Genomic DNA, 22,384 nt, shown 5'->3' with positions numbered 1-22,384 from the left:
ACACACACACACACACACAGAGAGAGAGAGAGAGAGAGAGAGAGAGAGAGAGAGAGAGAGAGAGAGAAAGAGAGAGACAGAGACAGAGACAGAGACAGAGGGAGACTAATACAAATAAAAAAGATAGTTGCACAGTGTCATTGTGACATTCTATGGTGAAACATTATACTATTTCTGACTCATGTTTCTAGAGATTTTTAAAATAGTCTTTCTTAGTAAAACCTATTCATAGCCTAATGTATATTCATGAGGAGTGATATGGCCCAGAAATTCAGCATGTTATCTGAGATCATTGGTACCAGAGAAGATCTGAGGTGTGTGTGAGATTTTCCCACTGATGACCACATTATGTCAAAGTCTCATCTTCACTGTGTAATTTATGCAGCAAAGCTTTTCCAATAGTCAAGAATGTGAACATAGGGACTGTCAATGAAGTGAAAACTTAAGGGACCTTTGGAGAGTAAGTGTGTTAGAGGTTTGCTGGGACAAACATGTGAAGGAGTATTTACCTGACATGGACAAGGATAAGATTGTCTCATGAAGGAATATTTCACTGAATCAGACAGAGGAGAAAGGATGTTGTTCTAAAGCAAGCACATGAAAGGATAAGTGAAGAAGCATTGTTTGTTAAAAACACACAAGCAACAGTCTATCTTACATTGTGACATTAAGGTCCATTTTCCAGGACTCCATAGACAGAAACATACCAAAATACTTATGGTGGTATGCTGAAACTTTTTGCCTCTTCCATGGCCTCTGACTGATTGGCATTTTGATATCAGCTGAGACAGACATGCTGAGGCAAGAGCCATGGAGGACACAATGATGTTTGGTGGAACTATAAAATGGACTTTGCTGACAGTGAGAGTGGCTGAGCTAGGCTTGCTTGCATAACTAAACACTTGCTGGTCACTCATCTTTGCTGATCTTTCCTTCACTGACAGAAGCACAGCTTAGACCTACTCCTGGAATCCCTGCTGACCTGTGCTGAGACTGAGGCCTGGTTGTCTCTGTTATGTCATGCTTCTGCTGCTGCCTATCCAACTCTACCTAACTGGCTGCTGGAATATCTGGAAAGAGTGTACATGTAGATCCACCTGTCACTGCTGACTCCTGTGAAATGACCTTTCAATTTCCTGACAACACCAATAGTATTTGCTCCAAAAAAACCTTTTCTAAACAGGTCCAGTTCCACTATATCCTTTCTTTGCCACTACTCTGTTGGGCAGTAAGTTAAATGGGAGGTTTAAGCTCTTTTGAACCATCATTAAAAGTAGACATTGGTATTTCAGCTAATGTCATTCCTCTTAGGTCCTGGGAGCCTCTTGCTTTCCTATCATCTGGAACTTTCTGTTGGATATCACTATTCCCCACTTCCTATTGCTAAAAACCTCTGTTCAATTTCCTGACTTGCTGCACATCTCCTTCATCTCCTCCCACACCTAATCCTGCCCCTCCTTTTTCCTCTCCCCTTATTTTCTTCCTCCAAAGTCTCTTGTACACTCTACCTCCTGTGATTATTTTGTTCCCCCATCTAAGTAGGACTAAAGAATTCACATGTCAGGTTTTCTTCTTGTTCATCTTCATATGGTCTATAAGTTGTGGAGGGATCCATGGCTCTAGCTGCATATGTAGAAGAGGATGGCTTTATCTGTCAACAATGAGAGGAGAGCCCCTTGTTCCTGTAAAAATTTGATGCCCCAGCATTGAGGAATGCTAGGGCTTTGAGGCAGGAGTGAGTGGGTTGGTGGGTATGGTAGCAACCGCAAAGAAGCAGGAGGGATGTGGATGGGATAGCGGGTTGGTGGAAGGGAAACTTGGAAGAGGGATAACATTGGAAATTTAAATAAATAAATTAACCAGTAATTTTTTTTAAAATGCAGGTAATAAAACAAAAAATAGAGTTTGAAAAATTAAAGTTGCATGTCAAGCATTAGTTGTATATTTCATGAATAATATTTATGGTGAACATGAGTCTTCATATGTAATCAATGTAGTTTAGCATGGAAATACCACATCCCATATATTGTGATTGTGGGTTTTTGTGCATTTTTATTAGAAAGAATAACTGTGTAAAGGATTATGTTAGAGGGAGGAATTGGAAGCTGACATAAGTGAAACATTATTTAATGAAAATCACTACCTCCTACTTCATCCCTTCAGAATTAAAGAAAAAACAAAACTCATATATTGTACTCAATATGCATTTATCTTCTACATTTCTTCTTTGTATATTTTTATTCTACAAAATTATATGATGAAAATCCCAATATCATGTGTGTATTTGTGTGTGTGTGTGTGTGTGTGTGTGTGTGTGTGTGTGTGTGTGTGCATGTGTACATCAACACAAACTGAGGAGGCTATAGGATAACCACCAACCACTAATTTTTTTTTTATTAACTTGAGTATTTCTTATATACATTTCGAGTGTTATTCCCTTTCCCGGTTTCCGGGCAAAAATCCCCCTCCCCCTCCCCCCTCCCCTTCCTTATGAGTATTCCCCTCCCAAGCCTTCCCCCATTGCTGCCCTCCCCCCAACAGTCTAGTTCACTGGGGGTTCAGTCTTAGCAGGACCCAGGGCTTCCCCTTCCACTGGTGCACTTACTAAGATGTTCATTGCTACCTATGTGGTCAGAGTCCAGGGTCAGTCCATGTATACTATTTAGGTAGTTTCTTAGTCCCTAGAAGCTCTGGTTGCTTGGCATTGTTGTACATATGGGGTCTCGAGCCCCTTCAAGCTCTTCCAGTTCTTTCTCTGATTCCTTCAACGGGGGTTCTATTCTCAGTTCAGTGGTTTGCTGCTGGCATTCGCCACTGTATTTGCTGTATTCTGGCTGTGTCTCTCAGGAGCGATCTACATCTGGCTCCTGTCGGTCGGCACTTCTTTGCTTCATCCATCTTGTCTAATTGGGTGGCTGTATATGTATGGGCCACATGTGGGGCAGGCTCTGAATGGGTGTTCCTTCAGTCTCTATTTAATCTTTGCCTCTCTCTTCCCTGCCAAGGGTATTCTTGTTCCCCTTTTAAAGAAGGCGTGAAACATTCACATTTTGATCATCCGTCTTGAGTTTCATCTGTTCTAGGCATCTAGGGTAATTCAAGCATTTGGGCTAATAGCCACTTATCAATGAATGCATACCATGTATGTCTTTCTGTGATTGGGTTAGCTCACTCAGAATGATATTTTCCAGTTCCAACCATTTGCCTACGAATTTCATAAAGCCGTTGTTTTTGATAGCTGAGTAATATTCCATTGTGTAGATGTACCACATTTTCTGTATCCATTCCTCTGTTGAAGGGCATCTGGGTTCTTTCCAGCTTCTGGCTATTATAAATAAGGCTGTGATGAACATAGTAGAGCAAGTGTCTTTTTTATATGTTGGGGCATCTTTTGGGTATATGCCCAAAAGAGGTATAGCTGGATCATCAGGCAGTTCAATGCCCAATTTTCTGAGGAACCTCCAGACTGATTTCCAGAATGGTTGTACCAGTCTGCAATCCCACCAACAATGAAGGTGTGTTCCTCTTTCTCCGCATCCTCGCCAGCATCTGCTGTCAGCTGAGTTTTTGATCATAGCCATTCTCACTGGTGTGAGGTGAAATCTCAGGGTTGTTTTGATTTGCATTTCCCTTATGACTAAAGATGTTGAACATTTCTTTAGGTGTTTCTCAGCCATTCGGCATTCCTCAGCTGTAAATTCTTTGTTTAGCTCTGAACCCCATTTTTAATAGGGTTATTTGTTTCCCTGCGGTCTAACTTCTTGAGTTCTTTGTATATTTTGGATATAAGGCCTCTATCTGTTGTAGGATTGGTAAAGATCTTTTCCCAATCTGTTGGTTGCCGTTTTGTCCTAACCACAGTGTCCTTTGCCTTACATAAGCTTTGCAGTTTTATGAGATCCCATTTGTTGATTCTTGATCTTAGAGCATAAGCCATTGGTGTTTTGTTCAGGAAATTTTTTCCAGTGCCCATGTGTTCCAGATGCTTCCCTAGTTTTTCTTCTATTAGTTTGTCTGTGTCTGGTTTGATGTGGAGGTCCTTGATCCACTTGGACTTAAGCATTGTACAGCGTGATAAGCATGGATCGATCTGCATTCTTCTACATATTGACCTCCAATTGAACCAGCACCATTTGCTGAAAATGCTATCTTTTTTTCATTGGGTGGTTTTGGCTCCTTTGTCAAAAATCAAGTGACCATAGGTGTGTGGGTTCATTTCTGGGTCTTCAATTCTATTCCATTGGTCTATCTGTCTGTCTCTGTACCAATAACAAGCAGTTTTTATCACTATTGCTCTGTAATACTGCTTGAGTTCAGGTATAGTGATTCCCCCCGAATTCCTTTTATTGTTGAGGATAGTTTTAGCTCTCCTGGGTTTTTTGTTATTCCAGATGAATTTGCAAATTGTTCTGTCTAACTCTTTGAAGAATTGGATTGGTATTTTGATGGGGATTGCATTGAATCTGTAGATTGCGTTTGGTAAATTGGCCATTTATACTATAATGATCCTGCCAATCCATGAGCATGGGAGATCTTTCCATCTTCTAAGGTCTTCTTCAAATTCTTTCTTCAGTGTCTTGAAGTTCTTATTGTACAGATCTTTTACTTGCTTGGTTAAAGTCACACCGAGGTACTTTATATTATTTGGGTCTATTATGAAGGGTGTCGTTTCCCTAATTACTTTCTCGGCTTGTTTCTCTTTTGTGTAGAGGAAGGCTACTGATTTATTTGAGTTAATTTAATACCCAGCCACTTTGCTGAAATTGTTTATCAGCTTTAGTAGTTCTCTGGTGGAACTTTTGGGATCGCTTAAATATACTATCATGTCATCTGCAAATAGTGATATTTTGACTTCTTCTTTTCTGATCTGTATCCCCTTGACCTCCTTTTGTTGTCTGATTGCTCTGGCTAGAACTTCAAGAACTATATTGAATAAGTAGGGAGAGAGTGGGCAGCATTGTCTAGTCCCTGATTTTAGTGGAATTGCTTCAAGTTTCTCTCCATTTAGTTTAATGTTAGCAAGTGGTTTGCTGTATATGGCTTTTACTCTGTTTAGGTATGGGCCTTGAATTCCTATTCTTTCCAGGACTTTTATCATGAAGGGGTGTTCAATTTTGTCAAATGCTTTCTCAGCATCTAATGAAATGATCATGTGGTTTTGTTCTTTCAGTTTGTTTATATAATGGATCATGTTAATGGTTTTCCATATGTTAAACCATCCCTGCATGCCTGGGATGAAGCCTACTTGATCATGGTGGATGATTGTTTTGATGTGCTCTTGGATTCAGTTTGCCAGAATTTTATTGAGTATTTTTGCGTCGATATTCATAAGGGAAATTGGTCTGAAGTTCTCTTTCTTTGTTGTGTCTTTGTGTGGTTTAAGTATAAGAGTAATTGTGGCTTCAAAGAAGGAATTCGGTAGTGCTCCATCTGTTTCAATTTTGTGGAATAGTTTGGATAATATTGGTATGAGGTCTTCTATGAAGGTCTGATATAATTCTGCACTAAACCCGTCTGGAACTGGTCTACTTTTGGTTGGGAGACCTTTAATGACTGCTTCTATTTCCTTACGAGTTATGGGGTTGTTTAACTGGTTTATCTGTTCCTGATTTAACTTTGGTACCTGGTATCTGTCTAGGAAATTGTCCATTTCCTGCAGATTTTCAAGTTTTGTTGAATATAGGCTTTTATAGTAAGATCTGATGATTTTTTGAATTTCCTCTGAATCTGTAGTTATGTCTCCCTTTTCATTTCTGATTTTATTAATTTGGACACACTCTCTGTGTCCTCTCGTTAGTCTGGCTAAGGGTTTATCTATCTTGTTGATTTTCTCAAAGAACCAACTTTTGGTTCTGTTGATTCTTTCTATGGTCCTTTTTGTTTCTACTTGGTTGATTTCAGCTCTGAGTTTGATTATTTCCTGCCTTCTACTCCTCCTGGGTGTATTTGCTTCTTTTTGTTCTAGAGCTTTTAGGTGTGCTGTCAAGCTGCTGACATATGCTCTTTCCTGTTTCTTTCTGCAGGCACTCAGCGCTATGAATTTTCCTCTTAGCACAGCTTTCATTGTGTCCCATAAGTTTGGGTATGTTGTACCTTCATTTTCATTAAATTCTAAAAAGTCTTTAATTTCTTTCTTTATTTCTTCCTTGAGCAAGTTATCCTTGAGTGGACCATTGTTAAGTTACCACGTATATGTGGGCATTCTTCCCTTATTGTTATTGAAGACCAGTTTTAGGCCGTGGTGGTCCGATAGCACGCATGGGATTATTTCTATCTTTCTGTATCTGTTGAGGCCCGTTTTTTGACCAATTATATGGTCAATTTAGGAGAAAATACCATGAGGAGCTGAGAAGAAGGTATATCCTTTTGCTTTAGGATAGAATGTTCTATAAATATCCGTTAAGTCCATTTGGCTCATGACTTCTCTTAGTCTGTCTACGTCTCTGTTTAATTTCTGTTTCCATGATCTGTCCATTGATGAGAGTGGGGTGTTGAAATCTCCCACTATTATTGTGTGAGGTGCAATGTGTGTTTTGAGCTTTAGTAAGGTTTCTTTTACGTATGAAGGTGCCCTTGTATTTGGGGCATAGATATTTAGGATTGAGAGTTCATCTTGGTGGATTTTTCCTTTGATGAATATGAAGTGTCGTTCCTTATATTTTTTGATGACTTTTAGTTGAAACTTGATTTTATCTGATATTAGAATGGCAACTCCAGCTTGCTTCTTCTGACCATTTGCTTGGAAAGTTGTTTTCCAGCCTTATACTCTGAGGTAGTGTCTGTCTTTGTCTCTGAGGTGTGTTTCCTGTAGGCAGCAGAATGCAGGGTCGTCATTGCGTATCCAGTTTGTTAATCTATGTCTCTTTATTGGGGAGTTGAGGCTATTGATGTTGAGAGATATTAAGGAATAGTGATTATTGCTTCCTGTCGTATTCATATTTGGATGTGAGGTTATGTTTGTGTGCTTTTCTTCTCTTTGTTTTGTTGCCAAGACGATTAGTTTCTTGCTTCTTCTAGGGTATAGCTTGCCTCGTTATGTTGGGCTTTACCATTTATTATCCTTTGTAGTGCTGGATTTGTAGAAAGATATTGTGTAAATTTGTTTTTGTCAAGGAATATCTTGATTTCTCCATCTATGTTAATTGAGAGTTTTGCAGGATACAGTAACCTTGGCTGGCATTTCTGTTCTCTTAGGGTCTGTATGACATCTGTCCAGGATCTTCTGGCCTTCACAGTTTCTGGCGAGAAGTCTGGTGTGATTCTGATAGGTCTGCCTTTATATGTTACTTGACCTTTTTCCCTTACTGCTTTTAATATTCTTTCTTTATTTTGTGCGTTTGGTGTTTTGACAATTATGTGACGGGAAGTGTTTCTTTTCTAGTCTAATCTATTTGGAGTTCTGTAGGCTTCTTGTATGCCTATGGGTATCTCTGTTTTTAGGTTAGGGAAGTTTTCTTCTATGATTTTGTTGAAGATATTTACTGGTCCTTTGAGCTGGGAGTCTTCACTCTCTACTATACCTATTATCCTTAGGTTTGATTTTCTCATTGAGTCCTGGATTTCCTGTATGTTTTGGACCAGTAGCTTTTTCTGCTTTACATTATCTTTGACAGTTGAGTCAATGATTTCTATGGAATCTTCTGCTCCTGAGATTCTCTCTTCCATCTCCTGTATTCTGTTGGTGAAGCTTGTATCTACAGCTCCTTGTCTCTTCTTTTGGTTTTCTATATCCAGGGTTGTTTCCATGTATTCTTTCTTGATTGCTTCTATTTCCATTTTTAATTCCTTCAACTGTTTGATTGTGTTTTCCTGGAATTCTTTTAGGGGTTTTTGTGACTCCTCTCTATGGGCTTCTACTTGTTTATTTATGATTTCCTGGAATTCTTTCAGGGATTTTTGTGACTCCTCTCTATGGGCTTCTACTTGTTTAATTATGTTTTCCTGGAATTCTTTCAGGCATTTTTGTGATTCCTCTCTGTAGGCTTCTACTTGTTCTCTAAGGGAGTTCTTCACATCTTTCTTGAAGTCCTCTAGCATCATGATCAAATATGATTTTGAAACTAGATCTTGCTTTTCTGGTGTTTTTGCATATTCCATGTTTGTTTTGGTGGTAGAATTGGGCTCCGATGGTGCCATGTAGTCTTGGTTTCTGTTGCTTGGGTTCCTGCGCTTGCCTCTTGCCATCAGATTATCTCTAGTGTTACTTTGTTCTGCTATTTCTGACAGTGGCTAGACTGCCCTATAAGCTTGTGTGTCAGGAGTGCTATAGACCTGTTTTCCTGTTTTCTTTCAGCCTGTTATGGCGACAGAGTGTTCTGCTTTCCGGCGTGTAGTTTTCCCTCTCTACAGGTCTTCAGCTGTTACTGTGGGCCTGTGTCTTGAGTTCACCAGACAGGTCACTTGCAGCAGAAAAGTTGGTCTTACCTGTGGTCCTGAGGCTTAAGTTTGCTCGCAGGGTGCTGCCCAAGTGCTCTCCGTGGCAGCAGAAACCACGAAGATCTGTGCCGCCATTTCCGGGAGCTTCAGTGCACCAGGGTTCCAGATGGCGTTTGGTGTTTTCCTTTGGCGTCCGAGATGTGTATGCAGAGTGCAGTCTCTTCTGGTTTCCCAGGCGTGTCTGCCTCTCTGAGGGTTTAGCTCTGCCTCCCACGGGATTTGGGTGCAGAGAACTGTTTATCCGGTCTGTTTCCCACTAATTTTTATTTTAACCTTTTATCTTGACTGAGAAAACATATCGTTGTTGTTGTTGTTGTTGTTGTTGTTGTTGTTGTTGTTGTTGTTTTGTTATTGTTGTTTTGGGTTTTTTTTTTTTTCTGTATATACTGGTGTGAGCTTATGGGCTTCCACAAGTCTCCTTTTTATGCCCCTTATCTTTCATTTGGTTTTAAGTGAGTTCTGGGGATCCAAACTCAGTTCCCCATTCTTGTACGGCAATTGCTTGACACATGTAGCATTTCTCCTAGCACAGAATATGTCTTAGACACTGAAAATGTATATTTCTCTAGCAAGTAGTCTTCTGTTAATTGAAATATATGAGAAAAAATGTGCTCATTGTTCTTATTTAATGTGTGCACTTAACATCAATGTGTTCCAAATGATGTGAGATGAAGAACTAAATTGCCTTTAGTTAATTCTTACTTCTAATTTTGAGGTTTTCTTCCTTGCTTCTTTGAGGTTGGAAATAAAGCTAACATTTCTGATTAAAATTCTGTGCTAATAATTCAAGGCAGTCAATTGAAGCAAACTTTTTTGAATGCACAATTAAAATACAAGATGGGAAAGAGGAGGAAGATGCATAGAAAAATAGGAAAGAAACAACAAAAGAAACAAATAAGCATGGAGAAGATTATGCAAGAAAGTCTAAAATGACTATTATTTCTTCAAAAGAGAAAAATATTTCCCAAGTGAAGATATTCCCTTGTTAATTCCTATTTTCAATAAGAATGACGGCATAGATTCTGTGAGTAAACTTTGCAGATGATGTATATATTTTTCATGTTCCTGTTCCTCCAAGTAATATCCTCCCTTTTAATGGTAATGACTTTATGATAAGTACAAACAGTTCAGGAGACCAGAGAATGTCTGTGTCTTTAGCAAAATGGTCTGTTCTGAGAATATCAAGACAGCCCTTAAGGCAATAGAAAAGAACTTTAAATACACTGAAAACTCCAAGAACTATAAAAATACTTATTAAAAAGTCTCTCAACTATTAAAAAATGTAAAGAGGCAATATAAATTTTAGAAGGAGCTTTACAGATCTAAAAGAAAAGAGGCAGTTACACTGTGAGCCCTCAGAAGGATAGAGAGACAGGCATATATAAACACAGGCAGATTCCTGAGTTCAAGTCAACATGGAATAGAGAGAATTAGGTCCAGAAGTGGTCAGAATGGTAAAGAGAGGTTGGGGTTCATCCAGTCATCTTAGTGTCTGTGCTTGACTTTGTTGTCTCTTCCTGAGAGTCAATAGCAAGAGTTATGTAGTACTGATACCTAGCAAAATCTAGAGGGAACCTAGAAGAAATAACTGAATTGATATGTAAATTAAAAACATGGCTTTGATCTGCAGGAGATGAGCATAAGAAAGAAACATCTTTCTTTCTATAAGAAGGTTCTTTTCTAGAATTATTATTATTATTTTTAACTAGGAAGAGTTGAGCTATTTGGGTCTCTCTGCAGAGCTAATGCAGATCTTCAAGAATTTTTTTTAACATTATTTCTAGTTTGGGTTGGAAAAATCTATGGAGTGCAAGCACAGCTCTTTTAGAAATTTTCTTAAACTAAGTTAGTTTTTTCTATAATCTAACATAATTTCAGACGCTGGTGGAAATACAGAGTGAACATAGCTCTTCTAAAATGTTTTGGATCAACTATCCAGAGAAGGCTGACTGAATGCAGAATTACTTTCAGAATTTTTATAAGAGAATTTCTGGTTTTTCAGAAGATCCATGAATTTTTTGATGTTAGAAAACCTAACTTTGGTCAAAAATCCCATGAGCAATCCAGAGAGCTTTTAGAAATTTTACTAGGAAATAATCTGTCTCAACGAGAAAGTTTTTCAGAACAGCAAGAAAAAGCTATGTAGAGCAAAGCAGAACACAGAAAGAGAACAATTATAAAAGCTATTTCAAGCAAGCTACACAGCCAAGAGCTATCTCCACAGAGCTATCTTGAGAGCCATCTCCAGGAGAACATAGGCCCACAGTTTACACTCATGATTTGACTTTGAGTCCTTTGTTTTGCAGCTCTCAATTTCCCCTTCTCTCAGAACCCATTTCCAAGCCCAGGCTCAATCTTGGCAGACTTATATTTGTTTGTTTGGTTGGTTGGTTTTGGTGAGTGTGTGTGTGTGTGTGTGTGTGTGTGTGTGTGTGTGTGTGTGTGTGTGTCTACATCATAGGTAAGTGAACAGCTTACAAGAGACTTTTCTGATCCTTTCCAGATGTGGGTCCTTGGGGCGTGAGTGTCAATTTCAGGTCATTATTCTTGACTAAGCAAATCAAGTGACTTTACTAGTGAGTAAAGGTATCTTGCTGAGTACCTCTTCTTGCTCTTTTCACTCTCTTCCTTCAAGTCTTCTGAAAACTCTATTGTTTTCGAATGCTTTCTGTTTAACAGGGCTAGTACTATAAGCCTAGTAATTGATCATCATGGTGTGTACAGTATGACAAGCTCACTTGTGTTTTTCCAGCATCTATCATAGATCAGTTATCTACTCTATGTTGTGGATTAGATAAGAGCTAGAGATCATAGGGAGATAGACTATTTAGTTAATAAGGAGCTTACTGAATGTGCATGAGGACCTGAATTCAATTTTGGGCACTCTGTAAAAAACAGAGGTGTGAGGCTCTACCAGTAGCTGGAAAGGAAAAAACAAGATCCCTGGAATTTACTACCTGGCTGTTCTAATAGAGTTAAAAAACATTAAGTCCAGTGATAGACAGTCTCAAAATATAACTGGAAGAAACAGCAGAAGACAATGTTGAGTTACTTTATATACACTCATATTCACAGAAACTCATGAAGACACAAAACCCTTCTCTTCTGTTTTTTTTTTTTTCTTATCTTTTCCCCTTCATCCTATACTTCTTCATCCTTCTCTCTTTGGACCTCTACTTTCTTTCTTTTCCTCCTCTTTCCTTTTCCTTTCCCTCCCCCTTGTACTTCTTCCATTACCCTTCTTCCTCTTATATTTTTCTCCTTCTTTCTCTTTCTCCTTCTCCTTGTCAGTATCCTATAAACGCTTGCACATCAGTAAAGCTTGCCACACTTTTCACAGGAGTTAAATCATGTAACCTTCCTAGTAGTCTGCTAGCAGAGGAATGGATCAAGACGATGCAGTTTTTACACATGACAAAATTATTTTCAATTTTAAATATGGATGAAATCATACTAATCTCAGGAAAATGAATAAATCACCTTTCCTCATCTCCCAGTCTAGTCCCATTCTTCTGTCTTCTCACTATCTAATTAGTATTCCACTCTAGCTCTTGATTCCTCACAGTTTCTCCACCAGACACTATTCCACTTGTGAATATACTTCCTCCATTCTCTAAAAATCATTCTTCTTAGTGTTTTCCTTCTACAAATTGAGCAAGAGCAGACAAGGCCTTCAATCTGAAGCTTCTCAAATGCCTAGCATTCACAGATCATCAATTCTTTGAGGCAATATTCTGGTTTTCTAGTTTCACTTCTCATGGTTTCAACACAATTTTCATCCCACTATAAGTGACACTAGGACAGTATCTGTCAGAATATGAGCAGAAATAACATTATCCACTTTTTCAGTAGAAGCCCTTGAACAAAATACATGCATGCTTCCTCATCATGGGTTTCCTTCCTGTAGCCATAGCTACATTTCACATAAAGAGACTTCTGACATAATGAGGACAATGAGGAAAAAGGCCTGCCAATGGGTGAGTGACCAGGGTTCAGCCATAATATAATTTGAATGTGAAATATCTACCATAATTTCATGCTTGAATACTTGTTCTCTAGTTTCTGATAACACTACAGGCAGGACTTGAAGCTGCATAGCTTTGATCCATTCCTTATTTATTCTGTTTCCTAAATATAGAAAATGGGATCTGTCAGAGTTTTTGTTCTTTTTCCATGTATTTGCAACCTCCTTCCATGTCTTCCTATCTTATGATGACTGAATTTTTTTAGTCAATATAAAACGCAATAAAATATAAACGCAAATTAACCCTTCTCTCTTAAGTTGCTTTGTTCAGAGTATTTTTATCACTTGGACCAGTGGTCTATGTTAATTATTTGTTGTAACAGTACAACTTAAGCCATCAAGACACAGCTTCCTGTGTATACATAACATCATTTTTTCTTTCACTTTAGCATATATTCAATTTCTCTTTATTTGACCCATTCTCATAAACTCCATGGGCATATGTTTTTGTCCATGATTTTTCCCTGTCTGATTCAGTATGTGACATATTACATCTACCTGGATAATTCATGCTAAAGGAATAAAAAGTGTGCATACAATACTGGATAGTCAGAGTCCCTACACTGATATCAGGAGTTGTGTGTATATACTGTGTGTACTCACAGTCATGACAAGTAGCTCCTGTGTAACCAGTGTCACTACAGTTGCAGTAGAAGGTAGTCCAGTTTTGGGCACAATGTCCTCCATGCTCACAGTAGTTTGGCAAACACCTAATAGGAGGTAATGCAAGATTCATAAGCTAAGACAGTGGAAACAGAGAGGCAAGCAAAAGTTCAGCCAGCAGCAATGGGAAACAAGTCTGTTAAAGTCCCATACCTGTCAGAGTTAAATGATATGAAAAACATACAGATATGTTATAGTGCTGGATAGTGAGATCTCACAGATGAATTCTACCTTTGAGTTAAAGCTTAAATGCTATTGCACAGAAAGCTGGATGGAAGGTAGTTTATAAAATTGTATGTTTATTATAAAGTACAAAGGGTTAGAACTTTATATTGGAAAATCCTGTGGCTTCTTTAAGGAAATGAAAAAAATTAAAGTCCTGAAATACTATTTGAACTTCTTCTCAGAATGCTCAGGAAATGATCTTAACCCATAGAAACTGAACGTGGTTTAAAGATAAATGTCCCATCAATTAACAGGCAAGACAATTATACTTTTACAGAAAGTGTTCAAGCCATCTCAGTGAACTTCTCTAGTTATGACAAAGCAGTATGGTATTCTTTCACTCAAATCAAGTGAGCAACGTAAATTCTTCCCTTTCCACAGACCTCTACTCATCCCTCATACACACTGCGGAGTACTTTGAACATCCACCACCAGCGCCCCTCTTCTATTTGGCATCCTGCCATTGTTTTGCTTCTGACTGTTTTATGTACATTTGCCATATTATGGTTGTGCATGGTTGCCTACATGCTTATAGGTATACCACATGCATGTATACCTGTTGCTGGAACAGGCCAGAAACTGGAGTTAGATTCCCCTGGAAGTGCAGTTATAAATGGTTATGAGCCATCATGTGTCTGAGTCACCTTTCTAGCTCTGAATTTCTGACCATCTCTCACCCTGAGCTCACTTTTCTTAATGTTCCACTTAGGCTATGTAGTTTACCTCCTTTCACCATATCTGCCTCATGCTGTTGCAATGAGGTCCCAGTTATCACAGGACTGTTCTTGGCATCTGACAAATCGTTTATTTTTAAATTTTCATTTTTTATGTTTTTATTTATGCAGTATTTATTTATTTCCATACTTATCACATGGCACCAGCCATGTGGGGATGGGTGCAGGTCAGAGGACAACTTGAAGAAGACAATTCTCTCCTTCCACCATGTGGATCACTGGAATTGAAGTCAGAATGACAGTTTTCACAGCAAGCTTTTTTACCATCTGAGCCATCTACTGCCTAAACAAAGAACATATTGCTTTAATAACAAAGGAACATAGCCAATGACTTTTCTAGGTTTATTTGATTTATAATGCCAAGAAAGTTACAAGTGCCATGATTTTTGTCCCTTATACTATGGAATAATAAATTCAAACATCTTTTATTTTCATGGCTTAAATCATATACAGAATATAAAAGAAATAAAAGTCTAGCTCTCTCTTGATCTATTACCTTCTTCCCCCTTTGCCCTTATTCTCCTCCTCCCCCTCTCTCCGCAGGCTCATAACTTGAGTCTATTCTTCTGCTTCTGTACTTTATTTTTCTGCCCCTTCTACCCACTTAAGTCACCTTCCCATGCCCTGAATGAACTCTATTCTATACTAAAAAAAGAGACAGGAAAAAAAGATCTGTCAACCTGTAGCATCCAGCACAAGTGATGGGAGAGCGTTATGACATTTTGTGCATTTAGTTTCCATCTTTCCCCAAGACCTATTTTTTTCTCCCTGTCCTTTTGAGAACCTCTGTAACATATGTTGCAGTCTGTGAAATAAACGAAGAATTTTCCAGGAGAATATGCATTTCACCTTTATTAGATGGATTTTAGACTCTGCTACTTTGAAACAACTGGAGTTTGCTTAGTTTTCTTTATGGAAAAGTTCCCGAGCTTAATCAACAAAGTATTTCCTTAAAAACATGAAGGTCTAAACTCAATCACCTAGAGTTTGTGTATATGGTGTTATATGCTTGTAATTCTAGTTCAGAGGAAACAGAGGCAGTCAAGTCCATTATACCCATTGACTGTCCTGTCTAGCCTATTTGTTGAATTCCGGACCAGTGAGAGATCCTGTTGTAAAATAAGGATGTATGGTAACTTAAGTACAAAATCAAAGGGCATCCTCTGACTTCTAAATGCACAGATCTACACAAGTGTATACATCAACATGAAAACATACATCATGTAGGTTACAAAAACAAACACCCCCCCACACACACACACTAGCTTTCTATCAAACCACACACATTTTCTTGTAGCACAGACATTATAATATTTTAGTGCAATATTCTCAAGTCCATTAAGAATGGAAAGAGAAGACTTGAGGAAAGCTGTCAGAAATACTTGTCCTTTGAACATACCTTTAATAAGTCCCCAACAGATATTGCACTAGTGTTAATAAACTCAATCTAGCTTTGAAAATGCTGCCTAAAAAGTCATCTGTCTGTGGTTACTTAAAAACTCAATGATGTATTACTCAGAGGAAAAAAGAACATTTTATTTTCGAAATTGAAAGATCTAACATTCCTAGAATAGGGAGCAAAATATGTGAGAAAATTCATTGCTGCCTTATAGCAAGGTGAATTGGGGACCTGTATACAGAGATTAGAAAAGGTCATCTCAACATGGACACTTTACTCCAGATTTTAAAGCCTGCTTTGTTTATTTAAAAAGAAAGTTTTATGAGTATGATATTCAGATTCTTTAATCAGTTTGTTTTAATTTTCTTTCTTTGCTCTGCATTGCCTAAACTGATTATTTTAGAACTAAACACAGAAGGATAATGGCATAAAGCTATAAAAGTGAGACAAACATTGTATATGGATATTGATAGTTACAAACATGAGGCTATCAATTCAAATTGTCATAGTAGGATCAGAGAGCTAGCTAAACAATGTGAGGAATAGAGTTTGTATCCCTGCCACCCATGCAATATTTCAGGTAAACAAGACAGCAAATTTGTTATCTTTGCAGTCAGGAGGCAGAGACAGGAAATTCCAAAGGCAAACTTAATAGCTAGAAAACAAAATCCAATCATTTTAGTATCACATGGGAAATCCTTATTCTTTATACAAATTAAAAATTAATGAAGATAAATATCCTATGTTGACCTCTGAAACCTCATGTACACCTGAAAATGGTAAACACACATGCACCCATGGACACACACACACACACGCACACACACACACACACACACACACACACACACACACACACACACACACCATTACAGCCTCTGCTAATTGTTGTATAAGTTCTGGATAGTTGCATTTGCTCACTAAACAATTTTCAATATAAATACATCTATTTCTTAACTATACAAAAGTTGTATAAGTTCACACTGAGGCTGTCTGACTTGATGAGCATGGCAAACATTGTCAAATATCTTGTTTTTGTGTAAAATCAGAGTGCACAAGAGTTTAAGGAGATGGCAGGAAAATTTCAAAGAAGGCATTAAATATAGAATGGGAAAAAATCAATAACCATAAAAATAAAAAATATGAAAACTCAAACCATACCGTTCTAATTGAAAAGTGGGGCCAGGAGACAGCTTTGTCACTTTAGCCATCCAACCATGAGAACCAAAGGTTGATTCTTAGAACAAAGATAAAAATACAAGACATGCTCTTACTCCTCTCTTGCTCTCTCTTGCCCTTACTCTTCCCATCCCCCCTTCCCTCACCATGCCCATGCCTTGCCTCCTTTTATTGTTCCCCCTTCTACTACTCTTCTCTAATTAAACCTTTCCACATGAAAAAAAAGCCCAATATATGTTCACATGTGTTTATAATCGTAGTTCTAGAGATAAGCAGCCTCCTGAAAACCACTTGCCTAACCTCAACATAGGCTTCTTTTGTTACAGTATCATGATATTATAGATCTTACCAAAAAGAGCTTATAAGATCATGAGTAATGGTTTAATCAAGTCCTTTGCCAGCTAGAACTGTCATTAATGAAAACACCGTGCTCCTGCAACAACAGCAAACCTCTGTTGTACATGAAGCTTCATTAGCCCAAATCTTCCAGTTCTCTCCTTATGATGCTCCTACTCAATTTATTTAGTTCTATTATCATGTAGATAGCTCAGGCTTCACAACACTTGTCACACAAGAGTAATGGCACACAATTAAATCCCCAGGACTCAGTACAAAAAGCTGAGCATGATATCACTCGCCTGTAATCTCCGGGGTAGGGACATGGAAACAAATAGTCTCTAGTTGCTTACTGGCGAATGAGTCTAGAAAATGAGCAAGCTATTGGTTCTAGAAGAGACTACTTCTCAAAAACAAACAAAGAAACAATCAAGCAAGCAAAGGGCATATCTGGGAAAAGTTGCATGTCTTTACTCTCTGCATTTGGGCAACAAACACAGGTGAATTCTTGTGAGTCTCAACCAAGTCAATATTGTGCTCCATGCAAACACACACACACACACACACACACACACACACACACACACACACACACACACAAACTCGATCTTTTCGAGGACAAGAAAAATTTCCTGGTTGGTTGTGGACAATCAAGGTAATAGATTAAGAAGAGGTTATTGTTCAGCCTCTGGAGATTTCATGATGACATTTTTCTAATTTGTTGGGCTCTGTTTTGCTTTTCAAAAAAAAAATGAATGAACTCTCTTACTTAACCGGGCAAGGAACACCCTGAGATAACTATGATAATGCGTGCTGTCACCATGAACAATACTTGAATCACCTGAATATGGTTCCCTATAGGGAACTATCTGGTTTCTGTTTATTGAGAGGGAAGACTCACCAAATCTCTTGACATGAATTCCAGACCAGGAAGTAGAGTAAATGTTTCTGTACCAAACTCTTGTGGTTTATGTCATTATTGCTCTGTAGTAGTTTGGGGGTTGTGATTCTTCTAGAAGGTCTTTAATTATTGAGAACTTGCTTTCACTATCCTGGGTTTTTGGTTTTCCACATGAGGTTGAGAATTGGCCTTTACAGGTCTGTGAAGAATTGTGTTAGAATTTTTATGGAAATTGCACTGAATCTCTAGATTATTTTTGGTAAGATGGCCATTTTTACTATATTAATCCTACTGATCCATGAGTAGGGGAAATTTTCTAAGGCACTTTATGATTTCTTTCTTCAGGTACTTGAAGTTCTTGTCATAGAGACCTTTCACTTGCTTTGTTAGAGTTACACCAAGAAATGGTATTGATATAAAGACAGGTCCATCAATGAAATGGATTTGAAGACCCAGAAATAAACCCATACATTTATGGACACTTGATCTTGGACAAAGAAGCAAAATCCATACAGAGGAAAATAGAAAGCATTTTCAACAAAATATTGCTGGTCTAACTGTAAGTCTGAATGTAAAAATACAAATTGATGCACATTTATAACCTTGTACAATACTCAAGTCCACGTGGATCCAGAACCTCCATATAAAACCCAATATACCAAATCCAATAGAAGAGACAGTGGGGAATATTCTCTAATGCATTGGAAGAGGGGGAAATTTCCTGAGCACCACCAATGGTTCAGGATCTAAGATCAACAACTGAAAATGAAACCTCATGAAAGTGAAAAGCTTCTTTAAGGTAAAGTATACTGTCATTGAGACACAATTATTACATATAGGTTTGGAAAAGTTCATTATTAACCCTACATCTTATAGAGGGATGATATCCAAAATATACAAAGAACTCAAGAAGATAGAAGCCACAAAAACAAATAACCTAATTAAAATATTGGGTACAGTGCTAGACAGAGAATTTTCAAAGAGGAATCTTGAATGGCTCAGAAGCAGTTAAAGAAATGTTCAAAGTCCTTAATCGTCAGGGAAATGAAAATTACAATGACCCTGAAATTCCACCTTACACAAGTCAGAATTGTTAAGATTAAAAAAAGTCAAGCTACAGTCCATACTGGTAAGGATATGGAAAAGGAGGAACACTCCTCCATTGCTGGTGGAATTGCAAACTTAATCTGGTGGTTTATAAGAAAATGGGAAAGAGTCCTATGTGAAGATCCAGCTATGTCATTCCTGGGCATATATCCAAAAGATACTCAACAATACCACAGGAACACATCCTCCATTATGTTCATAGTAGCTTTATGTTTAATAGTCAAAAGGTGGAAAGAAGCCAGATGTCTTTCAAATGAAGAATGATTGAAGAAAATGTGGTTCATTTAAGGAACGGAATACTACTCAGCTATTAAAAATGAGGACATCATGAATTTTGCAGGCAATTTAATGGAACTACAAAATATCACATTGAAAGAGGTAACCCAAAAAGACATGTATACTCAATGATAAGTGGATATTGGTTAAATAGTGTAGAATATGCATAATAAAACTCACAGTCTATAGGAAGCATAACAAAAGGGTAGACCAAGTTTGGATAATTCAAAATTACATAGAAGTGGAACAAAATAATCATGAGAGGCATGAGGTGGGTATAGGGGACATTCTGATGCTAAGGTCCTATTCTCCAATTAGTTCTTGATCTATCAGCAAAGAAAGCCATGTGTCACTTGCTGGGCAGAAGGGACAGGCAGGACTTCCAGGACCCTGGTGCCAGGCAGAAGCAAAGGAAGAAGAGAGAGTTTTCCTGGCTTTGGGGAGAAGAGAACTGGACAAGCATTTAAAATCTCAAAAGGAGTGAAACAGAGTCTGCTCCTACAGGCAGGTGGACATGAGAGTTTAAAAGTGGAAGAATATGACAGGTGGAGGGAGAGAAGTAAGAAATTGGTAATGGCATGTTTTTTTGTTTTTGTTTTTGTTTTTTGTTTTGTTTCATTTTGTTTTCTTTATTTTTCTTTTTGTAGGAGGTAGAGGGCAGCACCCAGCCATTGGCAAATTGTAAGTTTGTAAAGAAGGCAAGGGGGTTGGGAATATAACTCAGTGGTAGAGCACTTGCCTAGCAAGCACAAGGCCCTGGGTTCAGTCCCCAGTTCTGAAAAAAAAAAAAAAGAAAAGAAAAGAAAAGAAAAAAAAGTAAAGAAGGTAAGTTGTAAAGAAAAATATCATATGTGTGTCTTTTATCCACAGGTTCAAGGGGAGCTGAGAAGAAGGTGGTAGTACTATCACCTTCCAGAGCTAAAGGAGGGTAGAGCATATAAAAACCACATGCTACAGGAGGGAGCAACCTGTATGGGAGAAGAGAATGGAAGGGGAAAGGAGAGCAGAGGGGGAAGGGGAAAGGGTAGAAGGATCAGATATGGGAGAGACAGGTGAGAAGCCCACAAGTCCAGGAGAATGAATGGAAATATGGAGCAGTGTAGGGGGGTGAACTTCTAGAAAGTCCCAGAGACCTGGCATGTGACAGTCTCCCAGGCCTCAAGGGGAAGACTGACTGAAATGCCCAAGAGTAGGGATATGGAACCTACTATGGAAAAGTTCATTAGTTCAGTAGTTAGACATCACTCCCTGGTGAGGCCACCCATCTTTAAAATTTTTACACAGAATTGTTTCTATCTCCAAGAAATGCAGGCCCAAAAATGAAGCAAAGACTAAAGGAAAGGCCATCCAGTGACCAGCCCAACGTGAAATCCAAACCCTGACTGTATTATTCACTCCATGTTGTGCTTGTAGACAGGAACTTAGCATGGCTGTCCTCTGAGATGTTCTACTAGCAGCTGGCTGAAGTCGATGTAGATACATACAGCCAACCATTGGATTGAGGTTGGGGACCCCTAGGGAATACTTAGGGAAAAGAGTAAGGGAGCTAAAGGAAATTGCAACCCTATAGGAATAACAATAATACCCAAAAATCCTCAGATGCTAAGCCAATAACCGTAGAACATACGTGGGCTAGTCTTTGGACACAGGCACATATGTAAAAGAGAACTACCTCTCTGGGTTCATTGGGAGAGAATGAACTTAATCTTACAGAAACTTGGTGCCCCAGGGAAAGAGAATGCTTTTTGGGTGGTGGGGTAAGGTGGGTAGGGGTGCACCCTCTTAGGAGCAAAAGGGAGGTGGATGGGGAGAAGAACTGAGTTGGGGGGACCAAGAAGTGGAGCAAAATTTGGAATGTAAATGAATAAAATAATTTAATGAAAAATTAAATAAAAAACAAAGCCACAAAATGAACAAACAAACAAACAACAACAACAACAAACACAGAAGTTATTTTGGTGGGCCAAAGTTAAAGTCTGATACAGCACTAACAATGTCATGTATGTTATAAAAAAAATTAAGAAAATGATCTGAGTCTCAAAGTCTCATAGTCCCTCCCCATAAATGCAGTTACAGAGTGTCTAAGTCCCTGGGCTGCTGTGACTGTGATTTCTCCACCAACATGGACAGTATCCCTGAATTCATTTATAACATGAAATGCATTTTCTTTAGGTTGCTTTTTTTTAGAGGTTTTATTCACATCAAAAGGGAAGAAATTAAAGCAATAGTCAAGAAGCTGCCTCAGGGACAACAAAGGCATAAATCATTTGAGCCGTTTAGAAGACTATAAAGGAAAAGAGTTTCTGACAACTGAAACCTGTCTTGGGCCTTAAGCATCCAGGCAAACACACCTACAGAAAACATGCTTCATTATAGCCAACCTTAACAAGAAAAGGATCCTAATAGTCTTTTTGAAAGATCAGGGGAAATCTATCTGTCTAACTTGTCTTTGACTAGGCTAAGCAAAAGGTTAGTCTGGATGCAGTTGGAGAAAGTATAAAAAGAAGAGGCTTTAAGGTACTTTAAAAAATGTAACCTGTTACTTTAATTAAAATTTGCAAAGGTTCACAAAAAGACATAAAATTTTGCCTTCTTTTAAAAATCATATTGACAAATAATAGATCAAAACTAGTGGTTACTATGCACCAGCAAAATCCAAATTTATATCATGATTGCAGTGTTTCCCGTGAACTGCAGACTTACCTTCCATCTTCCTGCTGAACAGCCCTACAGATGCCCATTCCGTCTCTGCGTTTACACTGGGCTTACTCACTGATTGTTGTCTTTGTCTCTGCAGTCCTGCCATGGTTTTTCCTATCACCTCTGATATTGTTTAGTTTCTTAACAACTTAGTGGATGACAGATTCATTTGAGAAGAGAGTATTTCATCTTAATGAGACTGTTTTCTAGCCAGCACAGTGGTACATTTCAATAGCAAATGGTTGATGTGGAAGGGCCCAGCATACTGTGTGATGTTCTACCTTTGGGAAGATGGTCCTAGATTATAGAACAAAACAGACTGAAAAAACCCTCAGAAACAGGGAGTTAGTTGGCATTCCCTCATGGTCTCTCCTTCCAGTCCTTACTCCCATTTCCTACCCTGA

The 22,384-nt window shown here is 38.3% G+C and overlaps 1 protein-coding gene across 4 annotated transcripts in view; it reads right to left on the bottom strand.

The window, feature by feature from the left end:
* Cntnap5c (contactin associated protein-like 5C) overlaps positions 1–22,384 on the bottom strand; it is a 1,032,620-nt gene that overhangs the window by 444,707 nt on the left and 565,529 nt on the right. For all 4 annotated transcript variants that reach the window (XM_039090654.2, NM_001415869.1, NM_001047866.2 and 1 more), the window contains 1 exon segment: positions 13,064–13,170. In XM_039090654.2, the coding sequence (XP_038946582.1) occupies positions 13,064–13,170 (107 nt within the window).

Source organism: Rattus norvegicus, chromosome 13 (genome assembly GCF_036323735.1).
Source record: "Rattus norvegicus strain BN/NHsdMcwi chromosome 13, GRCr8, whole genome shotgun sequence".
In the NCBI taxonomy this organism is placed as follows: domain Eukaryota; kingdom Metazoa; phylum Chordata; class Mammalia; order Rodentia; family Muridae; genus Rattus; species Rattus norvegicus.
This window is presented reverse-complemented; position numbering and strand designations above follow the sequence as displayed.